Source organism: Syngnathus floridae, chromosome 5 (genome assembly GCF_059516105.1).
Source record: "Syngnathus floridae isolate MCC-2025c chromosome 5, RoL_Sflo_1.0, whole genome shotgun sequence".
In the NCBI taxonomy this organism is placed as follows: Eukaryota; Metazoa; Chordata; class Actinopteri; order Syngnathiformes; family Syngnathidae; genus Syngnathus; species Syngnathus floridae.
In genome coordinates, this window is record NC_142417.1 from 18,963,941 (window position 1) to 18,979,892 (window position 15,952).

Consider the following 15,952-nt stretch of genomic DNA (forward strand, 5'->3'; position numbering starts at 1 on the left):
CTTTATGTAAACAACCGCCGCGCCGTGCCACTGACGCCACTTGAAATCGTAATCCATTGGTACATTACGGTCGTCCAAACTTTCTTTCTGCTGCTCGATTACTGTTTTCAGCTGGATATTTTACAGCTTGAAGTTTGTAACAGTTGATGAGTCACGGCCAACGGTGAAATTTAGAGCGCCCTCATCCAGTTTCGTCTGAAAATATAATTTTTTTTCAGATGTAGTTTTTTGTTTTGTTTATTTGGTTGTTTTATCAAAATCAAAGTCTGCTTTATTGTCAATTTTTTTTCATATACCAAGACACACAAAGAGATTGAAATTACGTTCCCACTATCCCTCGGTGAGATAGTACACATATGCATACAAGCAACACAAAAAACCCCAATAAGGCACAAACAATGAATAAATAAGAGTGTTGAATAAATGATAAATAAACAAATAATAATAATAATAATAATAATAAATATAAGAGGAGCAAAAATGGAGCAAGTGTACATACAGCAGACAGTGGACTTGGATATGGTGCTTTAAAGTGTTAATTGCTTTATTTGATGTTTTCTGTATTTTCTATGTTTTGAATATGTTCAAGATAAAGATATAAAAGCATCAACTATATAAAAATAACATGGGAAGTGGTCAACTATACTTGTAAGTAAGTGATGTCTTAATGATCAAGTAAAAATTTGTGAAAAAAACATATACAAGTCGCTCCTGAGTATAAGTCGCCCCCCCACCCAAACTATGAAAAAAAAACGCGACTTATAGTCCGGAAATTACAGTAACTACTGAAATGCATAAATACAAAACAGCTAATATGAAAATATCAGAATCAGCTTATATCATTTGAGATGGGGTAGGATGCAAAGAGTTCTGGTTTCCCCCTTGAATACAAAAATAGCTGGAGACAATAAAGCAGAAATTCAAAAGCTGGAAAAACCTTCTGAAACATTCATACAATGAAATCTTAATAGAAATGATCATGCAAATAAACATTTAAAACTCCAAAGCCTAAATGTATGTTTCCAAGTCAACACGTCGCTATATATACATTCAGTCTTTATTGAAATGCTTCTATGCGTCTTCTATGTCACAGAGGTGTCGTCGGAGTAGAGGCAGTGGTGGGAACATTGACAGGATGCAGGCTGAGATCCAGGGATGGAGTTTCCTCTGGCACAGGAGGACTCTTCTTCTGGGCCTCAAGCTTCTCTATGAGTTGGCTGTATAGCTCCTTCACTGGATCGCTGCTCTATAATTATCAACCAACATTATAATAATAAATATTAGTTAGCCAATTTAATGGGTCTTTTATTTTGTTTCCATTCCAAAGTAGATAAAAACCGTTTGCCAAACACACAAGTGATGAACAAGCACATTTCGGTGAAACAAAGTTCAGCTGAACATGATGTTTACCGTGTTTTCCGGACTATAAGCTACTCTTAGCACAAGCTTTGAACCCTGCGGCTTGTAGTCCGGTGCAACACATCTATGGAGTTTTCGTGATGTCTTTCTTATACACTCGTTAATAAAAAGGTTGTGGACCGCTATTGTGCGGCACCGCTTGGCTTGGCGGAGGGATATGTGACCAGACACAGGGTCACTGGGGAAAAGAGTGGTGCCGCCAGGCAAATAGTGCTGCACAATTGACACGAACAAGAGACAAAATAAGATTAAAACGGATATCACTGGAGAAAGGAAGCTTTTATACACAAACCCTCATTATGGGGGACAAAAGATGACACTCTTAAGTTAAAGGCAGTCGATTTGGCTCTTAACGAAGGAAATAGAGCTGCTACCGTTACTGTAGAGGTTTCCTCTGGCCACTAGAGGGCATTGAGGTGTTGTTGATGACATCTTCTTGCATCACGCTTTTCAGTATTTTTTTACGGGTCATATCTTTATGTGTGGCTCATATCGCATCGCCAAATTTACCCCTGTAAATGGTCCCATTTTATTTATTATTAGTTGAGTGTTGCTAGTGTTTCCTGCACATTAGGTTTATTATGGTCATCACTGAGATGTATGCATGTTTTTATGTTTGCAGGGCTCCTTCATCTCCGTCAATAAACGTTATGTTAATAAAAGGTATGCGTCCCCAAAGAACCATCTTTTTTCTGACAATCCTCTTTGTGTATATTCTCTTATAAATCGTAAATCAACTTTAAAACACCGGCAGTTTACAGTCCGGTGTGTCTTATATATGAACAAACAAGATTTTCCCCTAATTCTATCTGGTGCGGTTTATAATCGGGTACGGCTTATAGTCCAGAAATTACAGTACTTACAAAACCAAAAGCCGGAATAACTGACGCGGATTCTACCTTTGGCCACAATGAGACGCGGGACTGTAGTTAAGGTCAAACTAAAAATTTAACTAAAAATAAAAACTTTTCTGCAAGTTACAAGAAATGAAATCAAAATGCAACATATACTCCAGACCAGGGGTCACCAACCTTTCTTAAACTGAGAGCTACTTACGGGGTACTGATTAAGGCAAAGGGCTACCAGTTTGACACACATTTCTGAAATAGCCAATTTGCTCAATTTGGCTATGTGTCATGTGTTATTATTGTCATTTCCAGTTCACATGTGTGATTTTAACAAGAATAGCAAAAATACAGTCAAACCTTGGTTTTTGACCACAATCCGTTTCAGAAGGAGGTTCGAGAAGCGAATCGGTCGAATTCCGAATCTATTTTTCCTATTACAAATAATGGAAACAATTTTAACCCGTTTCAAGACAAAAAAACACGCTTTTTAAAAAAGCCTGTTTTAACCCTTTTTTCATTTGCGCATTTTTGTCCGATCGCGCAACTGCAGCGCACCGCCGAACGTACAACCGTAGCGCGTCGCCCACCGCGCAACTGCACCGCGCTGGTCGCATTATCGTGACATAGCCGTCGCTGAAATTTAGAATATATTTTTAAAGTCCTGATGTACTTTCCAAAATTTAAGCTGACCTCAGTGCGCAGGGAGCTTAATTTGGTCCAATCGTGCAACCGCAGCGCGCCGGGCGCTCACTGTCGCATTGCTTAAAGAGCTTCTTTGTGTTCTAGGATGGCTTTACTGCTTCCACTTGCTTTCTTTGGAGGCATGATTAGGGGTTATATAATCCTCAAAGTAACGAAAATACAAGAACAACGGAGTCATTCGGCATCCGGGCCGCGCGGTCGGGTTTTCTCGGGTCCTCCCGGCTCATCTCGCGAGGTTTCATCCAACATCCGAAGCAAAAAAATCTAGAATTTTTTTGTTCGAATTCCGATTTGTTCGAGAACCGGGACGTTCGAAAACCGAGGTTTGACTGTAAAATAAAAAGATGCAGCTCACTGACAAGTGCCGCTATTTGAGCTAATTTTAGAACAGTCCTGCGGGAGACTCATGCGGTCCTCACGGGCGACCTGGTGTCTGCGGACCCCGTGTTGGTAACCCCTGCTGCAGAGCAACGCTTGAGCAGTGGAAAAAAAACATTTGACCATCAATCCACTATATATAAATAATGTTACAATAACAAATAATGTTTATTAATAATTTTCCAAGAATCAGTTTACTGAACAAAATGTAAAGCGAAAACTTTAGTCAAACCAAAAACCGTAAGCAAAAACCCGCGATTTAGTTTATTGTTCCACTCAATGTATATGTATGATATATTTACCTATATACTACTGCTGTCAGGTGATTAAGAAATATCGAATTAATCACAGGATTTGTGATTAACCCATTTAAGCCTGAAGTGCATTACCAAGTTTCAATCACTCGAGCCGAGAGCGCTGTTATGGATTTCTACCTTTAAAGTCGGGAAAGCGGATGCGTCCTTTTGGATTACTCTTTGGAATTGTTGATCTTATAGACCACACTGCCGACTTCAACCTAGATTGCTTGGCAGCGGCGGCAGCAGCAACAAGCTGCGCTGTGCGGATTCAATCCTCCGTGGTGGCGAATAAATTACGATTTGAGAGGCTTGTGGAATGGAGCCGGGGGAAGCGCCATTACGGACATTACTGGAGAAACCATTTTTAATGTGTGCGCATCATGTGTTGCAGACTGGTCGCAGAGGTTCTGCGCGACCCAATACGTTGGTCACGTGATGCAATGCGGCGGTTGTCTTCGCTGGCCCGCGCAATATAAATCAGCCTCAATTTTGTGCATATAGTCTACTTGTGCATAGAGTACCTATGTATTTATTTGTAAGCATTGGCCAATGTTTCTGTCATCGATTGTTGTTGATTAACTTTGCCAACCTGTTCGATATATGTCGCTAAGTACACCTGTAAATTTTCTTTTTCAGGACATACCAAACTGTATTTACTGACTGCACCATGTGAGTTTAATAGCTCTGATCGATTGTCCCTCTTTTCTCAGTTTCAAAATAGGTTTCTTCACAAAGGCTCTCTGGACATCAGTTTTGATTTACAGCAAATGCAGTTTTCACAGGTGAAACCCAAAGCCAAAAACAGCATCTGACAATTAGAAATACCCATCAGTCATGTGTTCCAATCATTTAAGCTCACTTGAAAAATAAAAGTTGTTTAACACAAATTCAGAATTTTTTTCTCATATTCACCTGAAACTAAAATGTATTCACTGTACAAGAGAAACAAATGCATTGATCTTGCTGTTACAATACTTTTGGCGATGACTATACATCTAAATTGGACAAAGCTATTAAAAGAATGAATGATTCTGTATTAATGGCCCCACAGATGAGTATTAGTACTTCAATCTCATGGACCAAACTCAAAGTGGCCCTCACATAACTCAGAAACTCAGAAATTGACTGAAAACGTAAACTAACCTGTTTAGGCGGTTCCAGTGTTTTCATCAGTGTTTCCATATATGAAGGCAACACCTTGTGGTGCAGGTGCAGCAGCATACGTAGACTATGTCTGTGAACATTCTCTTTACTGTTAAATGCAAGAAAAAAGCGACTTTAATTCAAATGTCAAAAAATGTACCAAAACAGGTAACAAGTTTATTTTTGCAATTGTTCAATGGGAAATTCAAGACAGGACAACATTCCATTATCGGGTAAGAAAAGCAAACCTGGAAAAAGTCGTCAGTAGGAAGCCATCAAAAACAACCAAACAAAATTCTTCTCCTCCAAACTCATCCGAGAGCAATGTGAGGTGTCCGGTAAGCAAGTGAAGGAAAATGTCACCAAAAGCCATGTCATTGTAAGTCTCCACTGAAGGGAAAGAAGACAGAGAAATGTTATGACAAGGTTTGTTCGATACCACTTTCTTTTTTTAGACCAAACCCAGTACGAGTACTCAATTCTCAAGTAGTCACTGACACTAAGTACCGATACCACTAGTACATTTGACATACATTTCCCCCAAAAAACAGTGACAGATAATAACACTGTCCTGCATGTTTTACATGTCTCCCTCTAACTCTAACACACCTGACACAAATGAGCTGAAATTGTTAAAAGTAGGGGAGGGGTGACTCATGCTGGGGCCCAAGGGCATCAATGAGCCTTGCTGTCGCCATGTCCGATAAAATATAACCTACATATTAATAAACTGAAATGGTGACAGGTTAACATACTATCACCACAATTGGGTGCTACATTGTTCTCAGTCTTTACATGTTTTTAGGAGTTACCTTCAAGCATACACATATTATACATATATATTCATATGTATTATGAATTCACTTTACAGGGCAGCTAACTTTAACCTTTGCTCCCTTGATTCTAGAAGAAATTTAGAATCTGTTTCCAATTCCAGAGTACAAAATATTTTTTAGTCTAAAAGTCACGTTCATTGTCTAAGGAATACATCCATCCGTCTGTCCGTCCAGTCATTGTACCGCCTGTCCCCACGGGACATCTGAACGTCGCATCTTTGACTTGGGTTAATTTAATTATTTATGCTTTATTTCGTCCTCAGACAAACATGACAACTAGACTCTGATTTATTGATTTCAATGTGAGTCTGATTATTCATGTGCTGCATCTGCTCATCTGACACAGAATTCAAAGAGTGACACAGAGCTTGTCCTCAGGAACAGATTGACAGACTTTCCGTCAGCATTGACGCAAGAAAATTGCAATAATTTCCATCCATAAGTAAGGAATCTGATTTAACACTCAGTAGCAAACGATGGGTTTAAGGGACAGCCCAGTCAATAACTTGTCACATCCGTTCCTAACATGGCACTGTAGATTAAATTGACACATGACAGAGATTTGCACACTGTAAACCAAGGGTGCTCAAACTTTTTCAGCTTACGAACTACTTTTAAAATGACCAAGTCACAAAGATCTACCTACTACAATAAAATAAATAAATAAATAAACAAATAAATAAATAAATGAATAAATAATATAGTGCGTGTATTTTTGTAACGCACTTAGAAAATGACATTGTGAGAAAAAAGTCCAACTCCCATTCCGTATAAAAGTGATACATTTTCGGCTTCTTACTTGGTCCAGCAACCCCACTCATTTTTGATAGTCATAAACTTTCTTTTGGTTAGAAGAAAAAAGCGAGTGCGTGCGTTGATAAGCTTAGAAACGTTGGCGGTTTGTGTGTGCGCGGCCGTTAAACATGCTGCCGTGAGGGGTTGTAGTCACTGTCTATTGCGCATGTGCGGTTCACTGTGATTGCCTCCCGACAGGCCTACCTGTATGTCAATCAAGCGATGGGCTGGATTCTAGCATACAGCAATTTTTAAAATTTTTTTTTAAACGTCATGCGATCGATCAGTAGTAGCTTGGCGATCGACTGGTCGATCGCGATCGAGGTATTGAGTACCCCTTCTGTAAGCGTTGTAGTTTTTAACTGATATTTGTATCTTCAGGGAATCAATAAGCAATGGTGTGTGCTCCTGTTCTCTACTTTGAAAAAACATGGTGGATTCTCACCTAGGGCAGGTAGCAACCTTTGTAAGGCATTCTTGTTTCTCAGCTTGGCAATGTGAAGAATGTAATAGAGACCCATTTCACAGGCCACTCTGTTCTCCTGCAGGTATCTGAGACAGATCCAACCAAAAATATGACAAAGGCTGAATTTTAAAAACAAATGTTTAAATCAAGTGTGCAAGGCATCATACGTTAGACATAAATTGAGGGAAGTTAAATAGCGCTTGGTATTGTTTTACGCTTTTTTTTTTTTACCTTCTGACATAACCAGCTTGTTCAAAACCAAATCATTTGTTGAGGGCTGGGTACAAGAGCAGACTTTAAGAGATCCACTAAAATGAAAATGCCTGGCAAGAAACCCAAAACAGGGAAACAAAAGCTGAAAAACCAAACACATGAAGAAATTATAATACCTAAAGAAAAAAAATCTCGGGTGGATAATTTTCTGCACGATGTCGAATTTGTCTTCAGTGGAAGCCCTCCGGTTCCTTCTGGGCAATACACATGCTTTCATGGTCAAATAATTTTGGGGTCATTACCCCACTGTCCACGTCCACTCAGTTCAGTGGGCCATCGGTGAAACACTGCTGACCAATGTTCCCCTTTGATTTTCTATCTGACTGAAGACTCACACATAGTACCTACTCACTGAGTATTAAATATACAGTGGAGCCTTGGTTTTCGAACGTCCCGGTTCTCGAACAAATCGGTATTCGAACAAAAAATTCTAGATTTTTTGCTTCGGATTTTGGACGAAATTTGGTTGTCGAACCTCGTGAGATGAGCCGAGAGGACCCGCATGCCAAGTGGCTCCGTTCGTTATTACATTCTCGTTACTCTGAGGATTGCATCAACTCTAATCATGCCTCCAAAGGAACCAAGTGGGAGCAGTAAAGCCATCTTAAAACACAAAGACACTCCTAAAGCAATGCGACAGTGAGTGTTAGATAAATTGTATATATATATGTTATCATGCGTTCTCTAATGAGTACTTATTAATAAGATTATTGCACAGAATGCTTGCTGTTTCGCCTTGCAGACGTCCACCAAACGGATTGTGAAAAACAACAAGTCAAACGATGCTGTCTGGACCTTCCTGACCTTCTATACCTCTGGGAATCCAAGAAAGTTGTTGATAGCTCAAACTATTTTGTTGATGTCTGCACATGGCATTTTGTCCTTGCATTCTTTTCTCATGGCGTCTTGTCTGTGACTTCTTGTTTCACATAGCATTTTGTCCTTGCATTCTTTTTATTTCTCATGACATCTTGTCTGTGACCTCTTCGTTCACATAGAATCTCGTTTCTTCTCTAATGAGACAAAGCCCACGCCTACTCCCCACCTATTAGGGGCTAGTCTCACATTGTGGATAGGGCATTCCAAATAAAAAGAGCGAAGAGTGCAAACAGATTTTTAGTGTAGTCAGATTGCTGTAAATCTGGATGCACTCCTCGCGAGAAAAAACTCAATATTCTGCCTCACTTGTTTTGTCTGCTGATCCTTTTCTTTTATACAGATATTCAGTCAGAGAATTTACCTGACAGAAATTGGGGGCTCGTCCGGAATCTCTTCAGACCAGAAGGGGTTCAGCTGACTTCTTCGACACAGGACAAGTCCTTGGCCAAGGCATATAAAGAAACCCTTTTCACGGGGCTGTCTCAATCAAGTCGGCTGGACACCGGAGTGGTTGACGAGATCATCCGAGTAAAAGAACCGGCAGACTGTGAGTATGAATATTGAGTCTGTTAAAAAGAATGAATGTGCAGTGACAAGAGGTCACTTAAAACCTTGACAATTCTAGGCCCTATCAAGTGCAATTAGAAACAGTTAAATCCCGCTGAGGTATCGTGGGGCCTCCTAACTTGAAGAGTTTGTTAAAATCCACGGGAGGGCGGACTCCTGATTTTTCTAATAAGGTACAGGTAACCGAGAGCAGTTAAATTCCGCAGAGACATTTTCGGGAGGGCGGACTCCCCTGCTTGCCTGTGAGATGATAAAAGTGCGCATTGTGTGTGTGTGTGTGTGTGTATGGTTTGACTGAGAGTGATCTCATTAGAGCTCTCCTCTATGTAAACACACAGGATTGTAAACAGTGGCTTTGTGTGGACGCAGAGGCAAGGACTCTCCGCTTCCTCCGGGAAGGTGAAAGGAGACTCACCACACATCAAACATTTAACCACTGTCCTGTGAATAAAGTTGGCTTTAGGACACTGTAGGTGCCATTCGAATTGCCAACTCCGAAATTTAGAAAAATAAACCATGGGAAAATCAAATAGCAAACAAAACCCGCTACCCCGACATGAATTAAACTGCAAAGGCTGGAAATTAATGAAAGGGGTCGACACCGAAAATATAAAATATCTTGACAAATGCATATTTTGGACAGAGGTGGTTGCATTATGCAACATGGCGGTGGCGAGGCTCTCCGCACTTCAGTTGCTCCCCCCACCCTTGTTATCAGCTGGGAAGATTGTCATGTCTATGTTGTGGGCCCGTGTGTTTGTTTCTGTGTATGTTTGTCTTTGTGTATCAGTTCGTTATAAAGGTTGGAATTGCGTTAAATTGGTGCACGAAAACGGTGTGCTAGACAATGGTTTATCAGATTTGCATTGTTAAATGTAAAGATTAGAAATTATAGAATAATATGAGGGTTGTGGGCAGAAACTCGTCCGACGAGGAGAGTGCCCAACTCTCATAAAAATGTGAGAGTAGGAGAAAACATACATTGTAGAACTGGATAAAATTAAATCATGATTGCAGATGTTAAATTTAGGAGGAATTATTGATTGGTTATGACATAAGACTATACAAGTACACATGTAAGGATAAGTCAAAGATTTGAATCACTTAGAGTAAATAAACAACAAATAAAAACGACATTGCAAACGGGCACTTTTTGTTAAAAGAATACCACAAAAAGGCTAAAATTTTAATGAGGAATTATTTGGAGTACTTGGGTTTATTTTGTTTATTGTTAAGGTTTCTTATCCCCTGCATTGCAAATGTCTTCTTGATGCGGATAAGTTAACAGGCTAGGACTTTAGTGAGGAGATAATTTATCAGTTGATGGGGGTTAGTAATTGTCCAAATTCTAGCCACATGTTTTGAGGGACCACAGCAACAAGATTATATTTAATTTACAGGCCATTATTTAGTATGATATGACAGTGTCTAACTAAGTAGACTGTTCTATCAAAAAATGGGAGAGTGAAGGAGGAGGTTTGTTTTGTAATCTGACATTTGGGTCCCATTTTGAAGAGTCTCTGCAAATTGTTTTTGTTTGTTTTTCAAGATATATTTAACAGTTTATCTCGGTGCAGTAAGGATATAGAAATTTTGCAAGACTTAAAATTAAAAATTAAAAAGCAAATTTACATTCTCATTTTCCAGATGAGAGGAAAATTGAAAGATAAGGAAGACGAAGAAAAGATAAAAAAAGAACTTGCTGTTGCACAGACAGGAAGATGATGACACAGTGTCAGCGCGAGCTTGCCTAAGGACCGCAGCTGAGAAAGTGATGAATGAAGATGAGAAAAATGATCAAATTACAAAGACAGATGTTGCGGCACGGCAAAGCGAACCATCCTGTCCATCTTTGTACCCCAAATTAAACAACTCATTGCTTTCTATAATTTGAGAGGTGAAGTACAACAGGTTTTCATGGCATCCTTAACCAAACATTGGGCAAGCGTTAAAGGCACCTGGAGTCCTTTTAATCTCCAGGGCCGTCCATTGGAATATAACGGGGTGCCATTACAAATACATATTGACCAACTATTGGGCAGGATAAAAATAAAATTCCAATGTAGAGGAAATTACACAGACATGGGCCGAATTAAACAAAAAGAAGATGAGTTGTTTGAAGACTTTAGACACAGACCAGACAGAGTGTTCAACTGATGTCTATGATCAACAACTCAAAAATGCTCTTTGGTGTGACCCTTACTGGGTATGCCATTGTTGCTGCTGACGGAGTTTTGGAGGCTGCTAATCTGCCATCCTATATGTCAGCACAGGCCGCTGAGCTCATTGCTTTGACTGGGGCATGCAAATTGTTTGCGAACAAATCCATCACTATCTGGACTGATAGTCAGTATGCTTTCGCTACAGTGCACGTTTATGCTCAGCAGTGGAGCAACCGTGGCATGATAACTTCTACGGGCAAGCCCGTCACCCATTCCACATTACTACTTCAACTTGTGGACGCTGTCCAGCTGCCCTTAAAGGTGGCGGTTTGCAGATGTGCTGCTCACACTGCAAGCTCTGATCCTGTTTCTCTCGGTAATGCTTTTGCTGACAGATCCGCTAAGGCCGCTGCAGAAGGCCTGCTCCATGTCCTCTCGCCTCTCACTGATCATGATTCGATGTCACACATCTCCCCTGATGTGTTGCTTGACATGCAGTCTCAGGGCCCCTTCCAGGAACGACTCTCTTGGGAAAAACGGGGTGCAACTAAAAACACTGATGGTCTTTTTTGTGTGACCTTTGGGCAAACCTATCTTGCCTCGTAACTTGTTCAAATGGGCTGCTATTTCGAGTCATGGGGTCACCCATGTCTCGACGGGGGGGTATGGTGAAACAAGTTGAAGCTATTTATACAACATACGGTTTTGCAGCTTTTTCACAAGGCAATTTAAGACCTCAGAGAGGAAAGTTCCCGACTCCATTGTATCCGTTTCAGACAATACATATGGTTTATATCCAATTACATAAATGTGAAGTGAAAGAATATTGTTTTTTTTTGCATTTATTTGTTTTCTGCATTTATCTCATTGTAAAAAGGTGATCTCCGCAGACCCAACCTAAGTACGGAAGGTGAGCAAAGTCTGGTAATAGTGCCTGATCCTGGTGCCAAGATCCAGGGTTGACACGAAAGCTAGCAGAAGCCAATTTCCAAGACACCAACCCGAAGCTCAGGGTGTTGACTCTGAGGAGATCCAAAACATGAGCATTAGCGAGTCATTCGTAAAGTGCTTTAATCGGGCTGTAGCCTGCGCAAAGTCTACCATGTGCTTTTGGTTGTTTTTGCTGGTTTGTGTTATTTTTTTGGGGGGGTTATTTTATTGGTAGAGTACCATGAGCCTCGAACATTCTTCTCTCAGGCAACTATCAACACTGATTCTAATCAATATGGCTCATGGGGAAAAATTGCTAGACATAAGCGCAACACTAAATCCCCTTTTGATCATGTTGGTTGTACTCCAGAAACCGTCCGCGTTCCAACTTGCGTGCCATGGCTTTTGTCCTGGAGTTACAATAATTCATTGATGTTTACTGTGGCTCCTAATACGTCTTCTTCTATTATTTTACCTTTGAAAAGTTTGAAAGGTTTTCAAAATGGTCACCACACTACTGGGGGTGAATGGCTCAGATATTGGTGGTATTTAACTGGCCACCCGGTTAGCACCGACTGGGGCACCCTTGTCACCACACAAACGTGAGATTATTGGCCCTCTGGTTCCAGTGAAGAGGCTGTGTTCTTCGCTAGACGAGTAACTTTGAAGAATCAGGGCACAAGCCTCCTTTTGACTCTTACACTCCCTGATGGTCAAATTCGTCCTCCAAATGCCACCTTATTTAACACTTCCTGTTGGGGTTTTCAACTGTGGGCTTGGTCCTCTGGAATTGATCCTCACTTTCCTATTGCTATTTGCATTAACAAAACAATGTCGATCGCGGACCGTCCCGTTATAAATAATTACACCCTGTCAGCAGGAGCAAAAATCACAAGTGTGCTCCTCACTGAGGTAGACAGCTATTTTTTAGCCTTCACGGGAATAAGCGGTCAAACCAACAACTGGCTTCTTATGGTTGAGCAAGCCGCAAAGATGGCTAACACCAGTTGCATTGCATGTATGGGTCCAAGACCTCTTTTGAAAATCATACCTGCAAATATAGTTCCTAGGTTTGCTGTTGTTTGAATGTTAAACTCATCCATTTCACCCACTCATGATTGTTTTAAATGGGATAAGGTTTACCCTGTTGCCTCTATGACAAAACGTAAACCCCTTATTTTCTCGATGTAGCTAAGGGTGATTTCACATGCATTAGATTAGCTGGTACTGGTGAGAACCTCGGCGCCCTAGCTACTCCATGGTGTGGGTCCATGATTAATGTCGCTGCCCCTTTTTTGCCTATTGCTCGTAGTGATATTTGGTTTTGGTGTAATAGTAACAAACTTTATTTTTTTGCTTCGGATTTTGGACGAAATTTGGTTGTTGAACCTCGCGAGATGAGCCGAGAGGACCCGCATGCCAACTGACTCCGCTCGTTATTACATTCTCGTTACTCTGAGGATTGCATCAACTCTCATCATGCCGCCAAAGAAACCAAGTGGGAGCAGTAAAGCCATCTTAAAACACAAAGACACTCCTAAGCAATGCGACAGTAAGTGCGCCTGGCGCGCTGCGGTTGCGCGATCGGACCCTGCGCACTGAGGTACATCAGGACTTTAAAAATATTTTCTAAATTTTAGCGACCGCTCTGTCACAATAATATGACCAGCGCGGTGCAGTTGCGCAGTTGGCGGCGCGCTACGTTGCACGTTCGGCGGTGCGCTGCAGGTGCGCGATCGGACAAAATTAAGCTCCCTGCGCACTGAGGTCCACTTAAATTTTGGAAGTACATCAGGACTTTAAAAATATTTTCTAAATTTCAGCGACGGCTCTGTCACAATAATGCGACCAGCGCGGTGCAGTTGCGCTGTCGGCGACACGCTACGGTTGCGTGTTCGGCGGTGCGCTGCAGTTGCGCGATCGGACAAAAATGCGCAAATGAAACTGGCATTTTTTTTGCTTGGAACGGATTGGTGGGTTCGATCACCAAATGATTCCCGACCGCGGCACCGCTGCTGCTCACTGCTCCCCCCCCTCACCCCCAGGGTACGGATCAAAATCACACGAGATGAGTTAAATGCAGAGGACAAATTTTACCACACCCAGATGTATGTGTGACGATTATTGGGACTTTACTTTATTTTACTTTATTATTTAGTTTATTTTTTTCCATCATTTGTAATGGGAAAACATGATTCGGAATTCGAACGATTCATTTCTCAAATAGCCTTCTGGAACGGATTGTGGTCGAAAACTGAGGCTCCACTGTATATTATATTAGGTTATTTAGTGTTAGTAATGCTCCTATTTCATCATGATTCGTTTAAGGTTGCAAATGGTCTCAAAGACATTCGTCAACAGTTTTAATGGTCGTCAGGTTTTCTTTTCGGAGAGAAATTTTGAACAGAAAAATAGTAACCTTTTGCAATTATTTGCAACCTGTTAGGACGCCTGACACAAAAAAGCATTCACTATGTGCGCAAACACTCGAGGTTCAGTGAGATACGGGTTTTACACTTCAACATTACAAAATACAATAAAATAATAAATACAGTACATCTTTCAGAATTAAATTAGTAAAGTATTTAATTTTGTAGACGATCGGTGATTATTTTTGTCAATTTTTTTTTTACCTGGTAAAGGCATCTGGCAAAGTGGTAGGATAGGAAAGTGACGTCTTTTCTTCACTCGGAAGTTTCTGCTCCACACTGTAAGTGTGGTCATCCACAACCACTGACATCATGGCAGGCAGAAAGCGGGTCATTAGCTCCAAATCCTATGTGTGAGTGTGTGCACAGGAAGAAAAAAAACATTTACAATATGTCTAACAGAACCAAACAAATCAAGTGTTGCAAGTAAGGTGACAATTGCATGTACCAAGCGAGGTTCTTTGAACACTTGACTGTCAATCATATCCCACGCTCCTTGACCAAGAGACAGCATCCTCAAAAGCAACATCAGATCGGGACTATCCTGATGACAAATACAGCAGCATGAGTTAACATTGTTTAATACACTGTTTAAGAAAAAGTTGGTTTTGAAAATGGCATTACAAAATAGACTTACAGTGATCCGTCGTTTATTGCTGATAATTGGTTCCAAGACAAATAGGTGAATATTGAATACGTAGGTGAAAATCCGCATTGTGGCGTCAATATTTTTACGATATTCACACAAGACTTTTGTAATGGTATTTTTAAACATTTTATTGTATTTTTAAAACCTTTATTGTATTTTAACTACTTTTTAAACATTTTAAAGTTAAACTGACTTTTAGAAACATTCTTTAGGGCTTCACTAAAACTCAAAGACACAAAAAAGCTACCGTAAACGTGTCACAGATCTGCTTTGCTAGCCGGCTGACGCGCCTTTGTGGTGGGCCGCGGGGGCATGCATATCCAATGCGAAGCTGCGCGCCCTAATCAGTGCTGATCGCTGCCAACTGTGCCTTTGATACAGGCTGATTAGGGCGTGTATTTAAAACCCGCAAGCCCGTCAATCTGCGGTGGTTCGTCTGATACACGTACGCTTGCCAGCAGGTTCTGCTATGCCACCTGATTCCCGTTTGCTTGATCCACTTTGTGGCGCGCCGTTTCCTGATTCGCTGTTTAGCGAAAGCCCGTTTTTATGATCTGCTCTGGACTCCGTTTGGCTTGACCTTCTGTCTGTCCCTAACCACAAGCTTGCTATGCCCGTCTGCTTCGATGATGCACGACGCAAACTCGTTGACTGGCTCGTCAGCTTGCCTCGTTGTCCTGCTCTGCAATCATTCCAGCCCTCCCTGTCCCTTTGTGTGAGCCCGTGTTGCATTTGGTTGTCCTGCCTTGTTCGTGACAAAAGGAAATGCCAATCAGAGATGCTGCTGATTCTGCTAACACGAACATAAGTGGAAGAGCGGATACGTAGCACGACTGCGGGAGACTGAGATAAAGAGTGGTTAGAACTGCTCTTACAGTTCTAAGCCAATCAGCGGCAAGAATACTGATCAACATGTTCCCATTGGTCTCGTCTCCTCTACCGGCTAATAGTGTGCTGTAAAGTCATATGGGCAGACAAAGCCCCGTGCTCCAAGTGACGCTGCAAAAAGCTGCGATACACCTAAATAATCGCAATATTTAATATTCCTAAAAACCCGCCATGCACTGAGGCCACAAAAGACGAACCGTGAAATAGCAAGGGATCACTGTATACTGTACATCAAAGGCCTACAGTTCAGGTAAAGAGTCTATTTCTAGAAATGTTGAACTTGATGTCA

General features: G+C 41.1%; 1 protein-coding gene across 1 annotated transcript in view; it reads right to left on the bottom strand.

The window, feature by feature from the left end:
• Window positions 1–518: 518 nt before the first annotated feature.
• Window positions 519–15,952, bottom strand: part of nelfb (negative elongation factor complex member B) — a 45,033-nt gene continuing 29,599 nt past the window's right edge. Inside the window, exons 8-13 of the mRNA XM_088376102.1 lie at window positions 14,575–14,670; window positions 14,331–14,473; window positions 6,866–6,972; window positions 5,038–5,179; window positions 4,790–4,898; window positions 519–1,246 (exon numbers count right to left, since the gene is read on the bottom strand). Of these exons, the coding sequence (XP_088232228.1) occupies window positions 1,088–1,246; window positions 4,790–4,898; window positions 5,038–5,179; window positions 6,866–6,972; window positions 14,331–14,473; window positions 14,575–14,670 (756 nt within the window). The 3' untranslated portion in view covers window positions 519–1,087. The remainder of the gene's footprint in view (window positions 1,247–4,789; window positions 4,899–5,037; window positions 5,180–6,865; window positions 6,973–14,330; window positions 14,474–14,574; window positions 14,671–15,952) is intronic.